This window comes from Anopheles arabiensis, chromosome 2 (genome assembly GCF_016920715.1).
Source record: "Anopheles arabiensis isolate DONGOLA chromosome 2, AaraD3, whole genome shotgun sequence".
Taxonomy (NCBI): domain Eukaryota; kingdom Metazoa; phylum Arthropoda; class Insecta; order Diptera; family Culicidae; genus Anopheles; species Anopheles arabiensis.
In genome coordinates, this window is record NC_053517.1 from 56,053,725 (window position 1) to 56,075,773 (window position 22,049).

The window sequence follows — 22,049 nt, forward strand, 5'->3', positions numbered from 1 at the left end:
TACGTTAGAAGTTGCAAGTCTTGTCAACTGAACAAAATTGGGAGGTATAACAAAATCCCTATGAATATTACAACCACATCAACGTTTCCTTTTCAAAAGATATATATGGATATTGTGATACTACCTGAATCGGAGAAGGGTAATAAGTATGGGCTAGTTATGCAAGATGATCTAACGAGATACCTTATAGTGACACCTATGGCAAATCAAGAAGCCACAACTGTAGCAGAAAAATTTGTAGAAAATGTTGTTTGTTTTACGGGTGCTCCTAACGAATTAGTCACGGATCAAGGGACTAATTTCATGAGCCAAGTTATGAAAGATGTTTGTTCACTCTTAAAGATTAAAAAAATCAATACCTCTGCCTATCATCCCCAAGGAAACATAGTGGAAAGAGCGAATAGGGAGCTAAAAATATATTTGAGACAGTTTGTTGGAAAAATTATGAAATATGGGATAGGTTTACCATATTTTGCCATGGAATATAATACTACTACAAACTCTTCAACGGGATTTACTCCATACGAATTAGTCTTTGGTAGAAAAGCTAGGTTGCCTTCATCGATATACAAGGAAAGGGGTTGCAAAAGAACGTATACCGACTTTAGCCAAGAAATGAAAACAAAACTTACAGAGATACACGAGATAGCAAGAAAAACTTGATTGAATCAAAAGAAAACGGAAACAAAAATATGACCGAAACGCAATTGAATGGCAACCTATGTGGGGAGAGATGGTGTTAGTCAGGAATATTCAGACAGGTGTAGGGCAAAAGTTACAAGGGATATGGAGAGGACCATATGAGGTCGTAGACATTCCCAGCGAGCAAACGTGTGTCATTAAAAATGGAAAGAAGTTAGAAAAGATACATAATAACCGATTAAAAAGGTTCAACGAGTGATTTAATCAAACAGGTTTGCACCCGAGTATGCCCGGGATAAGGCAATCGCAAGGAGGAAATGCCTTGTGCTAGATTTAAGTAAAGATAGGGTAGATTAGGGTAACAATGGAGCAGATGAAGAATAGGGAATAGCTAGGCATTCTATCATAGTAATTTTAGCATTACGATAACATGTAAATGGATATATTTTAACACTCATATAGTAAGGTAAGTTTATATAACCGGAAAGCATTGAAAGTCGCGAATTATTTAACCTTATTATATAGTTTTGAAATATATCCATGTGGGAATTTGTATAATTAGAAGTAAGGATAATTGAAAAAAAAAAAAAGTTAACTGTAACACTTTAGGAACCTACACATAAATATATCGCCTACACTGTCCACGGAATGCACATTACACAGGACGCACTAGATAAAACGAAAGGCACCGAAGCATACAATCTCGAGTTGATTGAGAAAACGAAAACATTAGGAGTAAATGTTATTCATAGGTTGATCTGGCGCGGTTGAGCGGATGGTCTTGTTACGATAATAACGAGGTTGATCGAATGCTCCCCCAGAGATTGTACCACACAAAGGTTACGGCGGGCACACAGGCACACAAGCACAAGACGGGCAATTATTAGAACAGCACCTAAAAAAATAAGACGAAACAATAAGAGCAGCGAACTCAGTTGTTCGATCTGTATACTTAGGTTGCGAGAGATGATAATAAGCCACGAGGATGATACGATTGCGAAAATGTATCAACACGTTAGTCGAGAGCTGAGCACGAGGATGAAAGCCGGAACGGAAATGAAAGAGCAATTGCACACCAACAAGATAGCGACATACTTGAAAAAAACCAACCGATTAAAATTTGCTTGCTTTCGTTACAAAAACAAAAAAAAAAAGCGTAATGACATGTAGCGACCTCGGCCGCTACGATAAGGAAATATCGATCAGTTAAGCTTCGTTTAGATGTAGATATCGGTAAGATACGTGTAGATGCGGCTTAAGGCGGCCGCATCAAAATCGACGGCTACTGTGCGGGGTTCGTGGATCGGAGGTTCGGCGGAGCGATGGCGGTTGAAGAGACGCGAACATTTTTCGTGGACTCATTCTTATTCTGGTGGTGGATTTATGAGTTAATAAAGTGTTGCAGTAGAAACGTTGATTTTAATTAATAATAGAAGTAGTGCGTTTCCGAAAAAGTAGTTTAGTCGTTTCAGTCATACGTCTTGATTGTTCAATCAGACGGAAGGAGAGATTAAGTTTGTTTATTCTGATTGTTTCGTTTTTCCTAACTTTTAAAAATGTCTGCGAAATTAGCAAATAAAACGGAGGAAACAGACAGAGAGAGAAAGAAAAAGAGGGAAGGAGAAAGAGAGAAATAGAGATATACAGGGAGAGAAAGAGAACGAGAGAGAGAGAGAGAGAGAGAGAGAGAGAGAGACAGAGAGAGAGAGAACGAAATATATAAAGAGATAGTGAGCAACATAGCTTTCTCATTCAAAGCGTTCAAGTAGCACAAGAGGATAAAGTAATCGTTTCACTAATTATCCCAGGCCGAGGTGGAGAAGTTCTTCTCTGGATGGTGTTTACTGTTAACTATTCGAAGATCATCATCATCATCTAAGTCAGGGCAGATGTAAGGGATGATTTAAGAGACCCTACTCCAGGTACTTGTCCATACCTATGAGTTGACGGTCTGTGTTGGGGATTTGTTTCTCTCACGATCTTATAGTTTTGAAGCAGCAATCTTCAAGATTTATGACAATCTTTCAAAGAGCAGAGTGGTACTGAGCAGAGCTGGCGGATCTGTTGCACAGGTATCGTGATGCGCACTGGTGCTCGATCTTCCTTCATTTTCTATCACCGACAAGCTAGCGTTCTGTTCCACGCTATCGTTTTGTTTAGGCATTTGTTTGAAGATTCATGAGTTTTTCATGTCTTCTTTCAGGATGTACGGTTTCTTTGGTTGATTACCTTATATTCATAGAGCTATCAAGGTATCAAACGCTGCATATATTTTTCCCTATGTCAACTGGTAATTTCTTTCTGGAGTCTTTCTTTTTAAACTTGTGTCTCTTCTCGCCTCTAGTGAGTTTAGTTGAGTTTATATATATTTATATATATATATATATATATATATATATATATATATATATATATATATATATATATATATATATATATATATATATATATATATATATATATATATATATATATAAAGTACACATATATATATATATATATATATATATATATATATATATATATATATATATATATATATATATATATATATATATATATATATATATATATATATATATATATATATATATATATATATTAACATATATAACATATACAAATACATAATAATAACGACATATATATATAAAACCTTCAGGGTATTTTGAGTATGTTAAAACTATAGACTGCCGTGAAACGTGAAATTCACGTAACTATAGAGTTGTACACATTCACGACATCTTTCACTGCAACTCAGCACAGAAAGAATAGATTTGATACAGACCGTTCGTGTTATTGACCAAAGTATTGTTGTTTCCCATCATTGTCAATTTATTCTATTCTTATATGGGTCATAAAATATCTTCTTTATCCCTGCTGTCTCCGGTGTATTCTATAACAGGACGGATTTTATCATAAAAAATACATACTCCTCATGAATATTGATCGTTTACTCACACTTTCCCCAACGTTTGTTCGGAAAATGAAAAAAAAAGTTTCTTCAGAATTAGATGGTTACCCTATTATACCACGACTGACACCGGGAGAAGGTGATGATTAACCAGATTAATTTTTCAAAATGACAGTCCCAAATTTAATGTCGTTTATCGATGGAAAGGTAAGAAAGCTCCGCAGTGGAGAAATCCAATTGGTCAGCGGCTGAAACAGGTCATTTGGATAGGCCAGTTCGCATCCAGTACCGTCATAACAAACCAATTTAATATGTTCACTGTCTTTCTATATCTTAGATGCCCGCTATAGCGATCCTTTTCCTAGGGTTTATTTTAACACCAAACCATTTTTTGACACCATATCTATTCCGGTTATTTCTGACACAGTCAGCTAACTATATTTGTAGCTAACTTCATTTCAGTACATTATGTTATAGTTATTTTCAGTTTTTGATTCACTTTTTTTATTGAAAATAAAATCAGTTGATGCTGCACTACAACAACCAATAAAAACATTATTTAAAGGATATTTACTTATTGTTATTTTAAGAACTTCCAGTTTTAAAATTTTCATACTAATGAATATAAAAAGGAATATAAAAAATAAGTCAGAATTTGCCATATTTGCTTGAAAAAAAAGAAAAAGAAAATAAACCAGCCATTAACCCCCCTAAAAACCATTTTCAAGGTTGATATAACTAAAACATGATAACATTACTGCAACTGTTCACGCGAAAAAGTGTGATGACAGTTTTATCATGAGACATCGCGCGTACGATGTTAACGCTGTTGTGTTTTCGTTGGCTGGCCATGCTTGACTGGACGCAGTAACTTCTTTAATTCACCCTAACGGTGTGTCTTTACGTTCGAAGAATAAAAAAAGATCGATAATCTTTATGGTGAGGGTTTACCATGGTCGGCCCAGTGGTCAGAAGGCAGAATATACTCTCGATGGATGATTAAAAGGCAACCTAACATATGCTATGTTATGTGTGAGTTTGCGCTCACATAACTCTTCTCTTCAGTCCACGCGGTCTCTTCAGTAATGCTCGACTGGAGGTTTTTGCTATTTCACTAATTAAGACATTATATTCGAGAATATTACCTCCCGAAATACAAGTCCTCTCTGGCGCTCGCCTGCCGCTGTTGAAGCATTCGTGGCAACACAAATCAGCGGTCATTCTGTATGTGATGATGCTCTGATCACCCCGCAAAACAATCCGATGAGGAATTCTACCTTCGGAAGAAGCGGGATGCTCGAATAGAGGAAACTGTTAGAAGGAAACACGTACGCTGGTCGGTTTTGGACTTCGGCTTGGATACAACGGAAAGATAATCGCTTTTGCTTCCTTGTTCCTTTTTGTGCTCACTTTTGGGGAAATATGTTTAATTTGGTGGACAAAGGTTCATTCACTACGACAGTCTCTTTTTGAGTAGCCATTCCAGGTTCGCGCAACCGAAGCAAAAGTAAGAAGATCGAAATCGTTTCGCTTGGATTCAATCACCAAACTACGTTCAGTTCGCTTTTGTTTTTAGTAACGCTGTTTGCTCGGTTTCGTATTCGACAACAATATTTATGCAGCCAAATGTAGGAAGCAAAGAAATATGCAAACAGAGAGGATTTTATATATTATTATTAGTTAATTTGTGACATGAAAGCTTACATTTTATATGTACCTATGCAACTAGAAAACAGGAACGATTGACATAGTTATGTACTTTATTTTGAAATGCACTTCTCCCTGCCGCCTTATGACTGCATAATCGCACCTTTTATTATTATTATACAATGTTACCATTGCAAACATAGCGCAGCGAAAAAAGTCGCGCTCAGCAGGTCATAAATATTTCCTCTTTTTCTCCAGAATATGTAATAGGTACCAGGAAATGAGTATTCCTATGTGAGTGATTCAGCCAAAAAAAAATTAAACGTCGTGTTTAATACATCATTATCCTTTATCGAATCATTTGTACCTGATTTATATTCTAATTCTCTTTCTCTTCTATTTGATTCTATTTTTTTCTTATTTCTCTTCTAATTTGATTGAGGTTGTGACTCGCTTGAATATTACTTTTTATTTTATGTAAAATGTTTTTATTAAATCACGCTTTTAGATTTATTTAGATTCTGAAGATATCTGGCATTCCCAGCATTAGCAAAATTACGGATAGTTGCTTTTACCCGGACGTTACGCCAAATAGAAGAAGAAGTAGGTAAAGACGGACACGATAAGGAAAATGTTAAAAATCTAGAGTTGTAATAATACAACGACCATAAAAATGAGCATACCTTATCTTACACTCATGTTTTATCAGAAAATGTATTTAAACTTTTAAGTTTCTATCGATTTTTAATTTGTTTTTAATGAAATAAAAACATGGTGTTTTCGTAAGACGGACAGCTGATATAGGAAAGATGGATTTCATGAAGGGAAAGGTCCATGTCAATTTTTTTTTACATTTGTAATTCCTGAACGATGTCATATCAATGCCTTTTCTTTTAATTGATTAATGTTGTCCAAGTTGTGACAAGATATTGGATTTTGTGAAGTGCCTCAACAGCAACGAGCGAGTAATAGCTTAACGAATGGCTGCTATTTTGACTGGTGTGCTGTTTCTCACATATTTCCATGCTTTCTCTAGTTGCTGGATGGTTTATATCTCCCGAATACCTTTATTTAAGGTATTTGATGAAATCTATTCATCACAAATTGATATGAGAAGTGAAAAAAATTAACAAATTCGGTGTTCATCTTTCCTTAGGACAAAGTGTCCGTCTTTTCCGCTTTGGTGTCAGGATGTTTAAACCACCAGAAAACAAGATTTTTTGTTGCTTTCATTCTAGTTCTTTCGCCAGTTTTGGCTCAACGATCACGACAACTCATTCATGAAATAAAACTTTCTTGTATAATATTGCTACTCATTCTCATACACATATAATAATAAACTCATTCTTGTAATAAAAATATTACTGATAATACTTATCAATATTACATACAAGTTACTGAGCTTAAGATCCTCAGTAATCAAATTACACACACGATTGAATATTTGTTTTGTTCGTGAATCTAATTTTTCATATATTGTGCCGAAAATGTTCTCAAATGTGTTGTTTTATTTTCAATTTGAATTGTTGAATTATTTGCAAAATTTGCCTTTTGCATGCATTTATGAGAAGTGTCCATCTTACCCGCAGTGTCGGTCATTACCTACCCTCCCCTACAAGCGATTGCAAGCGATTCCGGTTTTTTAGTATGTAGTTTCGTGCGCGACTTTCGCAAACGCAATAATCGATCGATCGTGTAGAGACGATGTGAGATGCGAAGTGTGTGGAAAGCAAAGAGTAGATACAAATTGCATTCATCGTGTGTAATATTATTAACACAAAAATGATCAAGCGTTTGTGCGGCTTGACAAACGTTTATGCCAGCGATGTCAACGTTATTTGACCTTGCCGCCTAAATTACTGCTAGCAATAGTGGTGCGCCGTTGGACCGGAATGATGGAACAAATAAAAAGATACATAGATTTAAATGTAAAAATAATGTTTACGCTGTAATTATTTTATCAATATCAATGTTTGTCAGCGAGTGTAATTATTTCTAACATCAGCGGCCTAGTCTTGTATGCACACAACATGAATTGAAAACATCAGGCATAACAATAAATATCATTATTCTAGAGTAACGGTCCAAATACGCTTTATTGCTTAAATATAAACATTATTCATTAGAAACACACAAAAAAAATGTTGCTGTTTTCATCTACGAGTGGTACGATAATTGTAAGTAACAGATTCCCAAAACAAATTATGTCTAAAGGTTTTGTGAGCAGTACACACTTCCTACACATCTATTTGAAGATTATTCACTATCCATAATCTTTGTATTGATTGATTTAAATGTCTTTATAACAATAAGAAATAAGCATTCAAAAAATGTAGTGTAATTTGAAATGCTTTTCTTAATCACTCGTTTTATTTTGACAACATTTACATTCGTTTGAAACTGTGAAAAGAAACTACTGAAAAGTAGTAAGTAAGTAAGTTCAGTAAATGAAAATGTTTTATTTTTAATGTAAGTGGAGGTTTTTACGATATTAGCCTGGTGATTTATATGGAGTTTGACACTTGGCGGCTGAAATCATGACAACACTTTACTTAAAACCATTCACCAAACTTGCCTCAGATTTTAGTCTAGATTATTTGAGCCTTAAAAATATGTAAACAAACGCCGTTTCGTGACAGGACCGATCAAGTTAGCCCAAGTATTGCATTTTTTACTGAGGGTCAAGATTGTTTAATAATTGATCGCATTGATATATAAAAATTTGATATAAGAACCATAACCTAACCCCCCCCCCTCCAGAAAATATAATCTACGAAAACAAGACAATTTAAAAATGCATCTTTGTTTGTACACAATTGCTGAAATCCAATATTCCAGACCGTAACAACTCAGGTGATGAATACTTCCACTGACAGACTTCAAATTTCCGCTTTCTGAATTAAAATATAGGAGAGGCCTGTACAGAAGAACGTTGGTTATCCGGAGCTGATTGATTTTTATAATATTTAACAACATGCCCCGTCATGTGTTCGAGCCCAATACCGTGTCTCCATGCGTAGGATTGACTATCCTGCTATGGGTAGTGAATCCTGCTATATGTAGTCACTGAAAGTATAGTGGTACAGGTTGGCCTTTACCGACAACGGTTGTTGTGACAAATAACAACAACAAACAAATATACTACTAATGATTTATCGATTAATTTGAAGTAAATTGTTAATAAAACTCTAAAGAATTTTATAATTTTTACGTGAATTTCACATTTCTTGGAATCCGCCAATCGATTAAGCGAAATCCGTCCGGTTCCGAGCTGCCCGTGCAATCGACGTTCTACTACATTAGGTTTTCTGAAAATAACATGGAATGAACCAATCAATCATTAAATAACATGTTGCTATACTAATTTATTATTCTAGTTGGTAGTTATTATTAGAACATAAAGTTTTATCTCCTTCCCGCGACAAATCTCCTTCGATTAACATGTTTGACAACTCTGGTTTCCTCTGTAAGCCCGCGTTACAGCTCCAGTGAAATTGATCGTGAATTTTTTATATATTTAATTAAATATTATTAAAAATAGGGCTTATTGTACACCAAAAGAAATGATATTCAATTACTCAACTATTTAGGCTATAAAACATTTTGAATTTATACATCACATGCATTTCCTTGTGATTCCCCGCTTTGTTACCGTTAAAAAAAGTAATGGTCAGCGGAAAATCACAAGAAAATGGACTTAATTCAATTTGTTTTAAAATCTAGATAGTTAGAGAGTTGAGTATCCTTTCTTTTCGTGTACGATATTTCATAATCTGATAAATGTTTAATGAAATATTGCAACAAAAACTAAAATTTCACGATCCCTTTCAGGCAAGGTCTAAAGCGACCTTAAGGATCGGACCGAGAATGCGAATGAGTAGGCGACCATTTCATGGTCCTGGCAAAATGCATACAATCGAAGTCATCTTATTCGATTATGACGCATGCTTCTCTCTCGTCATAGAGTATCGCGCCTAGCACACTTAGAGAGTAAATATTTAAAAAATGTGTGTGACGAATTATAATGCGTCATAAGTTTATAATGTTAATGACTTTATTTTTGTATATGGCAACAGTTTCCACGGTTACTGCGACCTTGATACATTACACTGAAACAATGAAAAGGATTCGGGATATGCACGAATACCGTTCACATATGGTGATGAAGATGCTGGTACGAAACGGTCTCATTTTGCGCATCGCTATGGCCATTTCGGAGGTCTTTATTGTCGGACCGCACTTAATGTTTTCCCCGGCTATCCGGTTGCTGTTATTTTTAAATCTGTAAAAAAAAATCTAACTTTAAACTGCAACTCGGCAGAATGTGAACGAAGTTTGCAAGTTAGCATGTATTTTGGGAGCGTGTGTATTTTATGTATTGTGTGTTCATAGAATTGCGGCGTGCTGCTCCAGCATCGTTGTTGAAAGTCGATGATTCTCTGAGCATACCATGTTGAGGTAGAAACATTGTGAAACATTGAATGCACAACTGGTGCAGGCCTTTTAGATTACTCCGGTGAAACGATTCAGTGCACCATCGTAATCCCACAACCGCAAGGAGACATTCAAGGGTGATATTTTATTAACTAAGCCAAGCCAAACATAGACCAATAAAACAACGTCAAAGGAACTTTTCGAAATAATTGAATAATAGAGTTATATAATTGTAACTTAAATAACTGAAAGTTTTTAGTTTGACAATATTATATATGAATTGCAGCGACTATTTAATCCAAAAATAAATAAATATTTATAATTTCAACAACGAGTAGGATTGTTTTGTTTATCTCATCTTTGTTCATGTCTTGTTGAATATCTTGTTGAAAGATTGAAATCCTTACTTCAGTCTGCTTTCCATTTTTCAGACCATCAAACCGTTCTGGGAAACGGTGGCGAGCCCATCACCTCTCTAGATTACGGTAAAAATAAACGTCAGAAGTCAAATCGTGCTCTATGTGTCTTTAAGTCTATGTGTTTGTAATGGCTCCCACGAATGCATTGTGCATCGCGAGCCCACCAACGCAAAAAATGTAAAATAGTTTTGTCATACCAACGATCACTTTTGTCATGTCATGATGACAAAAGCGCGAGCAATTCTTTGTGGAGGCTGGTTCATACTTTAACTGGAGAAAATGTATATATGAGAGAAGAGTAAAAGACGGTGGTGCATAATCTTTTTTCTCATTTAAAAATCAAATACATTCTAACCGTTTCCAAACGACTATAGTAATTATCTACACAACTTGTAAAGAAACAAAAAAAAGCTTCGATCGTTTTTTATTCAAATAATACTAGTATATCAAAGGAAGAATAATATCAAACATATTATGGTACCGTGCCACGGCCAAGTACGTGACCGACAATGTGCTGCTCAGTTAAGTACGTTACAGACATGTTTCATTTTTTCTGGAAACGAAAAGAACGTTCAGAATCCTGCTTTTTCATATGAAGAGTAACAATATAATAAATCAGATAATTTTACAAAACCCTTCAGGACGTAGGAATAGGGAGCGAGCCATAACCGAGTTGGTAAACACTCGGAAGATAGAGGTTTGGCTATATAGAGCATGGAAAGCCGATGCACCGTACTGTATAGATTACTTCCACTCACATATCAATCCCTCAGCTGTTGAATCCCGTGTACTTGCAAAAAACGCGAGATGGCAGTATATGCGCAAATAAGCAATCATATCTATTACGGGTACGGATTGAGAAGCTGCAAGGTATTGAAGTATAATGGTGAAGGATGGAAAAGGTGAGGCAACGGTCGACGGATCAAGCTGGGCGGATATGTATGCAAAACGATCGCAAACGATATGTATAAGGGAAAAACGCTTACTTGAGGTCATGGTTAATGGAGTGCAAGCGCGCCGCCGAACCACACTGTACACGCATCAGACCAAGCGCGCGCGCCCGATTTCACAAATGATTGCTTACTGATCGGATTGAAATTTGCTTTTATTTGCTCTTATTTTCTGTCGATTTCATCGGAACATTATTTATTCGTCAACGTTTGAAAAATGCCGCTTTTAGAAGACAGTTGAAGTTGTGGATAATGATAAAGCGAAAGAGACTAAATGGAGAAATCGACAGAGCACAATTCTACGAAAGCTCCCAAGACAGCAGGGGTTAAGTTGGTAAAACTATATTTATTGAATGCCACTATATTGAATACCATGCGCCCGATAGTCAGGGAGGACGGTTCACAAAAGGCTTGTACCCATGACGTGTATGTTACTAAGTTGTACGAGTTGACGACTGTACCACGTGTACCCTTCTGACCGACCTTCCACGTGTAAACCGACTGAGCGACTGAGTAACCATCAACATTTGTTGAATCCTTCTTTATACCCTTCGTAAGTACACCGCTTTCTGAATAGTCAGAATAGGATACATTGAAGCTGAACTGATAAGCGGTGTGGATTGTGGACAATAATTAACTGCATCCATTCCGTTACGAATATCCCAACTTAAGTCCGGGACCTGAGATATATATCTCAATCCGCTTTTTTTTTGGCAAGTTTTAGTCAATTGATTAACTCGTACAGGTAAGCTCAATTTATTTCGGAACACATTTATCATTCGATTTTATTCGACCGTAAGCATTCGCGAACGGGTTCTCCTTCTCATTAGATGTGGCCCAGGGTGATTCAATGTTCGCTACATCCCTCTACATGATCTGAAAGCTGCAGTTTTGAATGTTATTTTGTTAACTCTCTTTTAGTGTCTTTGGTCGTCAATAACCTTTCACGCTGCTGAATGTTCTTGCCTGCTCGCCATTGCACGCAGTAATTGATTTTTTCTTTCATTTACACACATCACGCAATTTAGCCACACTAAAAGCTTTAGTTTGGGTGCCTGTTTTTCGTGTCAGGCGCATGCAGTTTAGTTGCATTTTGCTTTCCACCCATTCACTTTGATCATTCTGCAATTGGTTCGCCTTACGAAGTTATCTCCATAACACCGTAAAAGAAGCCCCGGCAGAATCACTTTGCATTAATTTGGTTACGGAATCGTCATGGATCTACTCCCACACGTCGAGGGTCTTGAAAAGAAACAAAAGAAAGAAACGAAAGATACCAAAGTAATCTGACGTGACTGTCCTCGGGCAATTGTGTGAAGCGAAGTTAATGTGGAAGTGGAAATGGCACACACATGCTTCCCAGATGAGCCACAATCGCTTACGATCGGATTCATACTTAAGCAAAAGGTTCACATATTCGACAGTGTTGCTTACAGTTATTGCAAAATGACTTAAAAAACGGGCTTTTTAAAACATTAAATTTTTGGCAGTTTCTATCCGGTTATTTAATATTTCAATATGTAATTTTATATTCTTCAAAATTGTATACATGAAAAAATCACTAAACGAAAAGTAAGAAGTATCTGCATACAAGCAATGCTACGAATACCTGTTGTATTATACTAGTTTAAATTGGTAGGTACCAATGACGATGCTTCCTTGCACTACAAACAGACTGTGCATTTTGAAAGATATTTAGTGGAAATTCTCAGCCTGACGAATAAGACAAATAGTGGAATTCGCTAACGAATCCGGCAGGCCAGATCGGTGGTAATTGATATGTTACCGTCGATTTTAAATGAGGTACCGTTCAAGGTAATCGATTTTATCATCCTTGACAGAGAAGATGCTGTACATAACCCCAGGTAGCCACCAATATGAGGATTCTTGGAGACGAATCTGCTTTGCACATCGTAAACAATCTCACCAACTCCAAGCTTATGGAGAGAAGTCAATGACAAAACGAAGTGGGATTGTAGAAACAGAGTATTTATTCTCCTTGCGCGCCTTAGCCAGTGACTTTAGTGAAACCAGTACACACTAAGCTGTTTGCACTGTAAATTGTTTAACTAATATTGACAGTGCGCTGGTCACATTGAAATGGAGGAATTAATTTTGATCTCATCACGTCTTTTCTTTCCCGCTCGACGATCAAACAATCAAACCGCTCTGGAGCATTGCGAACGTTTGGTTGAGTCTATTCTGTGCTCTGTTCAAATATGTTTATTTATTATCCAGCTAATAACGCTCACATTCCTCTCAGCTATTGTAAACGGATTAGGCCGGACACCGTACTGCCTTAAGCAATGCAGAAGCTTCAATTTCGGATATCTCGAAGCCACCTGTTTTTTTTTAATTAACCAGGACATCTAATACTAAGCTAGGTATAGATTATTTATTGGATTAAGTATCAAGTTACTCATCTTGTCGGGAATTGCTTCTTGCATGCTTAATTTCATTCTGTTTGCAACGCCGTCGCAAATGTTATAGTATCTCATATGACTGCGACAAAAGCAGCATATGCTGAGCAGCTCTTTCAAACGACTTTTCGAGTAAAGTAAAATAAAAAAAATACACACACCAAACATAAGTTCAATATCTTTCGACAACAGTGGACACTTCAAGGCAATTTGATAGCAGGTAGCAACGTTTGAAAGGTAAATTAGCAAACCCTTCTTTAATTTCAGCAGCTCGTGCGATGGATGCAGTGAATTGGAAAAAAAATCAATGTATCTCTTTTCTTTCGTCAATCCTATCGTTTGGTGTAAGAAAACAAAAATTAACTAAAAATCTTTTTTTTTGTTGTTGTGTGGTAAATGGAATGGTCTATATGCAACAGGCTAAATAGGTTAATATTTAACCAGATAGACCATGGGTAGGCAACATATTTTGCAATTTGCCGTGCATGGTTCTAATAAGTTTTAAACCCAGCAGAACGTGAAGAGAGCATTATTGTTGAAATTATTTTTTTCGAATTTCAACAACGTGGTATTGATTACTGAAAAATTGCTTCTAAGAATAATAACACTAACCGTTAAGTACTAAACGGCTACTAGTTGATATTTTTTCAATAACTACATGATACTGAATTAATGTTTGAGAGAAAATAAGGGATTACAATAAAATTTGTTACTGACTACGTGCTGTGACCTCGGTAAGGTACGTAATTGAATTTCCGAAGTATATATCATAATTTCGGCCGGTCTCGTGGTACAGATGTCAACTCGCATGACTTACCAACTTGCCCGTCATGGGTTTAAGATCCGAATAGACCGTGTGGCCCTATACGTAGGACTGACTATCCTGTTATAGGTAAACAATAAGCCACTGAAAGCCAAGCTCACTAGTGATACAGGCAGGCCTTGACCGACAACTAACGTTGTTGTGCTAAAAACGATAAACAATCAAATTTAGAATTCATCATACAAAGTCTCAAATTTAGAAAACATCATACAAAAATCTGGCATGCAGTCTTGTCAAGTTCTTCAATCTCTAACCCTTGCGTAAAAAGTGTTCTTCTACAGGAATGTCGGAAACCGGCCCTCGCCTCTGGGTTCCCAAATGGAGTAACCAATCAGTAGATCATGTAGATCAGGTATGTCAAACTGGCAGCCCTCGGGAATATTTTGAGAATTGCTAGAAAAGCAGAAAAAAGAAAGAAAAGCATTGTGAACCAAAAAATCTGTTATTGCTATTTGTCGAAGGATATTAAATTTTATAAAGTACAGGCGGTCCCCGAGATACACGGTTAATGGGGACCGACAACGGCCGCAAAAAACCGTGTATTTCGAATTTCCGCGTAAGTCGGATCTCGTAATTTCTAGCCGAAATATTACTAATTTTGGTATAGTTTTACAAGTAAGTGGTAGTTTTAGCCTATTAATTAGTTATTTGATATGATTAAGACTGAATTTAACAATTTTAAACCTTTTTAAATAGTATTTCACATTAGATCAAAAGGGAAATTATTTGGCATTTTGCAATTGATGTGTCAAATCAGTGCAATGTACTCAAAGAACTGTCAAATTTAGCATTTCAATAATTCCCAACACGTTACCGTCACAACAATATTTTTTCTTGTTGATAATAGTATACATACAATACAGTTTTATTTATGTAAAGCTAGTATATTGTAGCGATCTTTGCTTATACCACAGCCTCATCATGTTGCTCCTATCAAAACATACCGACCATTTTGCCCCAAGCTGGAACGACCAACTTTAAAAACTTTACATTAAATTAAAATGGGTACTTTTTCACATAAACCATAGATCAACATCTTGTGCTTGGATACACAAGTTACGAATACCAATACAATATTGCGTTACGAACACCACTGTATTAATAATAATGATAGTTTGGTAGTAATAGTTAAATCAGGATGCCTAGGTAGTTGTAAGGAATAAGTTTAGCGACGGATAATTGTAGAATAAAGAAGATTGGATTTAGACATCGAGCAAGCAAGTTCATCTTTCCTCCGACTCAAAACTCACATTCTTTTTTTCTCAAATTATTTGTTAAATTCTTACAAAAACTTATTTTCGAGACGGTGAAAATTACATCGTTTTGAGCTAACATTTTATTTGCTAATTTATTCACTTATTTTGAAATCTTAGGTTATAAAACGTTCATGGTAGGCTTTAAACATTGTATTTGAAGTTTTTCAATAATAAGAAGTATTTATTTGCTAATAATGCAGGTGACTATTTCGCCTCACCTAGCAATTTTGCCCCAGGTTCCACTACCCATCTAATTAAAATATTTACACGTACATACACAGATTTCGATTAAATCGTGGATATTAGCAAAAAATGCACATTGTAAATGGAAAGCCAGATTTGCGTTAACTGTCTAGAAACGACATAGCAATGAAAATAACTACAAACACACACACTTTGGAACATATACACACGCAACAACTAGTGATGGATTGTCGGAATCCCATCCAAGGCTCAAACCCATTTCCGATCATAGCTATTCTGACTCCGATTACGGCCAAATCAAACCGATAGTTCCACTCGGTGCCATCCGAAGCCGATTTGAAGCGAGGAGTACAAAAACCCAATTTGTTTAACAACACTGATCTGAAGCAATAATTAACATAAATATTGAGGTATATTTTTTATTCTCAACATACTCAATAAACGCGATTTCGCTATACGCAATTGTCTTAATTTGACAGCTCTTTGAACAATTTATACTGATTTGACACATCAAATGTCAAATGCAAAATAAATTCGAATCTTAAAAACCATTTTAAAAGGTGTAAAATTGTAATCTTCAGTTGAAATCAGATCAAATAACTAATTAGTGGCTAAAACCTACCACTTCAAGCAAGATTATACAAAATTTAGCAATAATTTTTAGCTATAATTTAGCTATAATGATTGAAAACCTCGAAATTTGATCTACCCTTATATTCGAGACACGCTACTGCCTCCCGTCTGCATTAAAAGCGTGTATAGGGAATACCTATACTTGCGGCCCTCTGATGAAAAAAGTTTGACAACGCTGATGTCGCTGATGCTGAAAATCTGAAATAATGGAATTGAACTTTTGAAAAATATCGTTCGAACTGATCAGTTTGACAATGACCAACGTCACATGGTAGATGAAGGGATTTACTTCTCTATGACAATTTTCTTAATATTTATATTGATCTCTTTCTTCTTTGACGCAGAGCCTTTGTTCATCTAGGCCTGCCTATAATATTAAAAGGCTTACCCAAAAAAACATTTGCCATATCTTTTAAACTTAAACATGTATTTGTTCATTTGTTCATTTATTTAAAGCTGCTTTAAGTCTTAAAGCATTCTTTATTATGAGTGTACTAAGCCACATAGTTTTAACATGTCTTTTGAAGATGCTTAACAGTTTTTAATGTTGTTAAACCTTTAAAACGTTCTGAAGACGCTTATAAGACTGTCTGTTTAAATTAAAATTCATATTTAAAGTTGATGGCTGGCTTTAATCAACCTGTAAACGTATTCTTACAATTACACAATTAAAGATGTCTTATTTAAGAGTAACAGTAGCATTAAGATCAATTGATCTTATTAAATGCATATTAAGTCTTGGTTGAAGGGAACTTGGAACAGACTATACAGGTTGTAACTGAAATACGCTATTAATGCAAAACACGGATAAGCCGAGAATTTCTAACTTCTGCGTGAGTTGTATTTTGCGGTTTTCAACCATAATTTATTTAATTTAACTTTTCCTTTAGCTTGCAGTAGGTGATTTTATCCCCTGGCAAAGATTATTCGATATCTGTCTAATTCTAATAACCTATGCATAGGATAAAACTGGTACTATAAATATAAATAAATATATAACATATATAACTATACATATATAACGAGATTTGGGGCGGTCCCGTAGTACAGTCGTCAACTCGAACGACTCAATAACATGCCCGTCATGGGTTCAAGCCTAGAATGGACCGTCCCCCCTTAGCAAGGATTGACTATCCGGCTGCGTGGTAATGAATAAAGTCTCGAAAGCCTGTATAGACCGGCATGTCCGCTTAAGACGTTACGTTAAATAGAAGAAGAAATACCGAGATTATGTAAATATGCGTATACCAGGTTCCGCTTATCTCTGACACTGCCTGTACGCGGAGAGTCTTAAAACTTGTTAGTCTGCACAAGCGCTTCCTAAAGCAATGTGCTGTTTAAAACGATCTTAGCCACACATATTACACTACAAATCGTATGAACTTGTGATCAGGAAAGCCCTTCTGATCTTAAGCCAATGAAATCCATTTTTATTTATACGATTGTTGATTTGTGTGTCCAATATGTGTTGATATTTTGATATTTTGATAAACAAATTCATAGTTAACATGGCAAATAGAAAAATGGCATTTTTCAAAACGCTTTTCATGTCATGTTTATTGTGACACAGCTTTTGATGCAAACTGCAGGCAATGAAAACATTTATTTTTATTTTTGAGGTAATGTATTTTTTTAACTAAAAAGATGCATATTATTGAGATGCTTTGATAAATTTTTCAGATTAGTATAATGTATTTCAATAATGAAATTTTCTTGGTATGGATTTCTGCTCATACGCGAGCGAATTCATTAGAAAAATCAGCACGAATTATTATGTCGTGTTATTAGCTTAAATAATTCTCAACCATTATTATGACTTCATATTCAATGCTTCATTGCATATTCCATCTCAAGAACATATCCATAGCAATATGCTGTAATTTTGATAGTTTATTTGCGCCTCACATGTTAAAGGTCTAGCAGTGGTTTTAATTAGTAGTCTTAACAGAGTTCTGTAAATGGGCCCTTTCAGTCTTAAGTGAGTTTTCTTATAGTCTTATTAGATCATACACGACATTCAAGTGAAAAAGGAAGACTTAATGTAGCAGTAACCGTAGCAACTATAATAAGATTTAAAATGTTCTTTGGATATCTATCATTTACTGATTACCCAGCAGGATAGTCAGTTCTGGGTACGAGAGGCACGATCCATTCGGGGCTTGAAGCTAGTATGAGCAAGCATGTTGTTAAGTTGCACGAGTTGACGGCTACCAGGTCACAAAATGAATATTATTTAAGCTTTAATTTGGACTTTTGAATTTTGATTATAAAAGTCAAAATAATAAACTATATATTTTAACCTTTATGCCATTGAAGTCTATCTCCTTTAACCTTTAAAGTCATCACGAGCCGCATTAAAGACCCATGCTATAGAGAATAGTTGCGATAGTTGGCTGACAGTCAAACTAAAAAACTAGCGAGTGTGAAAAAATATGCGATTATTAGAATCTGAACTTTCTTCATCAAAATTGAAATAGCATTTTGGGTGAAAACGTGAACCTTTTGGTTACGCTGGTTCTTCAGAAATACTACTACCCCTGATCTTGACAACCAAATTTCATGGTAAACGTTAAAAAGTGCTAAAGAGCACATGTACGTTCAAATGACTCTAATGGCATGAAATGAGATTTCAAAATAGAAAGGATGAACTCACTGATAAAGACGAGTTTTGCCATGTTTCATGTTGTATCATAATTATGAGAAGGTGCATTAATCATTACTTTTTACTGCCATGATTGCATCAAGGAATTATCAGATTCACATTACTAGCCAAACGTTTGAAAATGCATGCAAATTAATTGTTCACGGAAATGCTATATTAACACGATGGAATAGAGTATTTTTGTAGTCACAGTTACTATTTATAGTTTTAAGATTTTATGATGTACGAATCGAAACGTTAGTGTGGTCAGCCTCATTATACTCGGTAATAATATTTTTTATCACCAACTATATTACCAACGTATCCGTAACCCTCAATCGATTGAAGAGTTAATTACGAGGCTTCTGCTGTCCAATCGTCCCTTATACTATCGACAGACCGCCTTCTTGAGTGTCGCAAATTGCTTTCGTCTCGCAATCTATATTTTAGCCGCACTGGCTATATTTCCCTGGTAATAAATGTTTTATTTTCTTAACCTCTCGCGAATGCGTATTGGCAGCTTCGGGACATGCAATAGAGCTTTTTCGTTACTTTTTTTTCTTCTTCAGCCTTTCCTGTGCTCATCCTTTGCGCTACTCTCGGTGATGGTCAATCATTTGGGCCGCTTTAGTGACGGTGCATTCGTCAGAAAATTGCATTCACCCGCCAGCGAAGCAGGAATAAAACAAGGAACTGCAGGCCGTAGCTGCTTTCGCTGTGGAGTAGAGGGTTTTGGGCAAGACACATTGTGTGCTTTAAAAAAAAGTAGGCTTCATGTACACATCATAACATGCAACACTATTGTGAGACATTTGAGCTGGATTAAAATGTCGCATCAGAAATGCGCACGAACGAAACGATAAATGCTGAATGTGTTACACGATAGATAGAATTTTAGTATAATATATGTATATTTAAAATAGCAGCTCTGGTGTAACAACCTACGTGCCAAAACTGTCCTAATCATGAGACTTTTTTATTACCACACGTAGCCGGAAAATCAGTTGTTGTTACGGGGGACGGTCCATATGGGATTTGAAAGAGACGAGAGGTTGTTATTTCGTTAGGCGAGTTTACGACTGTACAACAGGATTGCGTTGATATACACATACAACATATGCAACATATACAACATATAACCCATTTTTACACCTTAAGCATATTATGTATAACAAATTAGCTTATTGTATTTCAAAGCTTCAATTTGCTTTGTTCACTGAGTAGCACACTCGCGCCAGTTCGGGTTCAAATTTTGATTTCATTGATAATTGTTTGTAAATTTCGTAAGGGCATGGTTGTTTCACGTCATGCATTTCATTCAATTCGGTAAGAAGGTCAAAAATAAGTAAAGTGATACGAATGAAAAAGTAAAATAAAACGACATCAAATTTACATACATTATTTGTATACGACTAAAATGATCCATAATAACTTTATTGCATGGTAGTTGCTGCTAATTTGGGGATCGCTGTTATAGTGAGCAATAGCTTGTATGTGGGTAGATTGGTGGATTGGAATGGAACCTGCTGTTGGGCCAAAATATCTGCTTTACAAAACAATGGTTGCAAGTATTGCCCTAGATTCAATCGTTTGAGTAAAATGCGAAACATACATTTTCAGCACAAAATTACATACACCAGCGACACAACGAAACTGAGGAGCTCTCAGTTTTTCGTCGTTGTTGGTACTCATTAAAAAGTGACCAGCTCTCGGAAACAAGATACAAAAGTGCTAACCAGTTACCAGCGCAAGGGATATGTAGCATCGCTGTTGGAACATGCGTCCAACGACGACGTTGTTGAGGACACTGTAAACTGCCAGTGTGTTTGAATACATAAATCGAGGAGGAAAGCAAAACAAGTATACACTAAAACATGAACGCAAGTAAGCAAGCAACTGACTGTAAAGCTAAATTTAATGACTTAATTACGAATCAGGCTATCTTGCGTGTTGGTTATCGAGGGATATTTTTGCAAGTTTGCTTTGCACTCAGACCCCCAAGGGACGCCGTTAATGTATACAGACGAAAGAAAAGATGTGCTTATGCAGATATAGTTGAAGCTTACATCATAAATACATAAACTGTTGTATTCGAATAATGTAAAAATGACTTTTTGAACATAATGAAGTGTATAATAGATATACTAAAAAAGAAGAAGAATTGTTATACAAAGCACCCGAATATATGTTATCAAATTGTAGGTAGTATGTTATCATTTTCAAAACATAATTATAGTCTAATTATTGTTTAATTATCTTTTGGCACAATTTGTCGGTCGACCGTTGTCGGTCAAGGCCTGCCTATACCACTAGTGGGCTTGGCTTTCCGTGACTTATTGATTCTCCCCCATAGCAGGATAGTCAGTCCTACGTCCAACGGTCTATTTGGGGCTTGAACCCATGTCAGGCATGTTGTTAAGTCGTACGAGTTGACGACTGTAGCACAACCGTAGCATAGTTATATTTCTCATTAAACAATTAAATTTCATTAAATGAAATCATTATTGAAAAGTTCAATCATAGTGTAATTTAATATAAATAATAATTTAGTGTTCTTCTTTTTGTTTTGGTGTAACGATCGACTCGGTCATGCCGTCCTATACAGGAGACCTGTAGGCCTATTTGGAGAATTATAAAGCACCATCCAGTGCAATCTAGTATGACGTTCTTCCATCATCAATAATTAAACAAAAATACATAGTGATAAACATTAACGAGCTTTAATAAGAATTTTGTAATCTGTTTGATTCCATTTAAGGAAAAACGAACCATACATGATCATGGCATAAATCTTACAAGCTTCTAAAATTGCCACGTTTTACCTGGGCTGAGTTAAGAATGTTTTAAGCCAGCCTCCTGACTCCAGAATAGGATCGAATACATTTTAGTCTGTTTTTTCTATAAGATCAAATTCTTTTTTCTAGGTTTGCCTTTTTCAGATTACTAATGGCTTTCTTTATGTGCACATATAATACAACCTGAAAATTGTAGCTAAAAGATGATATCTAAAAGCCAAGGTGAGAAAGAAGCCGAGAGACATTTTTATGATTTGATTAATATCATGGT

General features: G+C 35.7%; 1 protein-coding gene across 1 annotated transcript in view; it reads left to right on the forward strand.

Moving 5' to 3' along the window:
- LOC120894260 overlaps positions 1–21,324 on the forward strand; it is a 38,645-nt gene extending 17,321 nt beyond the window's left edge. The window contains exon 2 of the mRNA XM_040296746.1: positions 19,553–21,324. Coding sequence (XP_040152680.1) covers positions 19,553–19,589 — 37 coding nt within the window. The 3' untranslated portion in view covers positions 19,590–21,324. The remainder of the gene's footprint in view (positions 1–19,552) is intronic.
- The last annotated feature ends 725 nt before the right edge of the window (positions 21,325–22,049 follow it).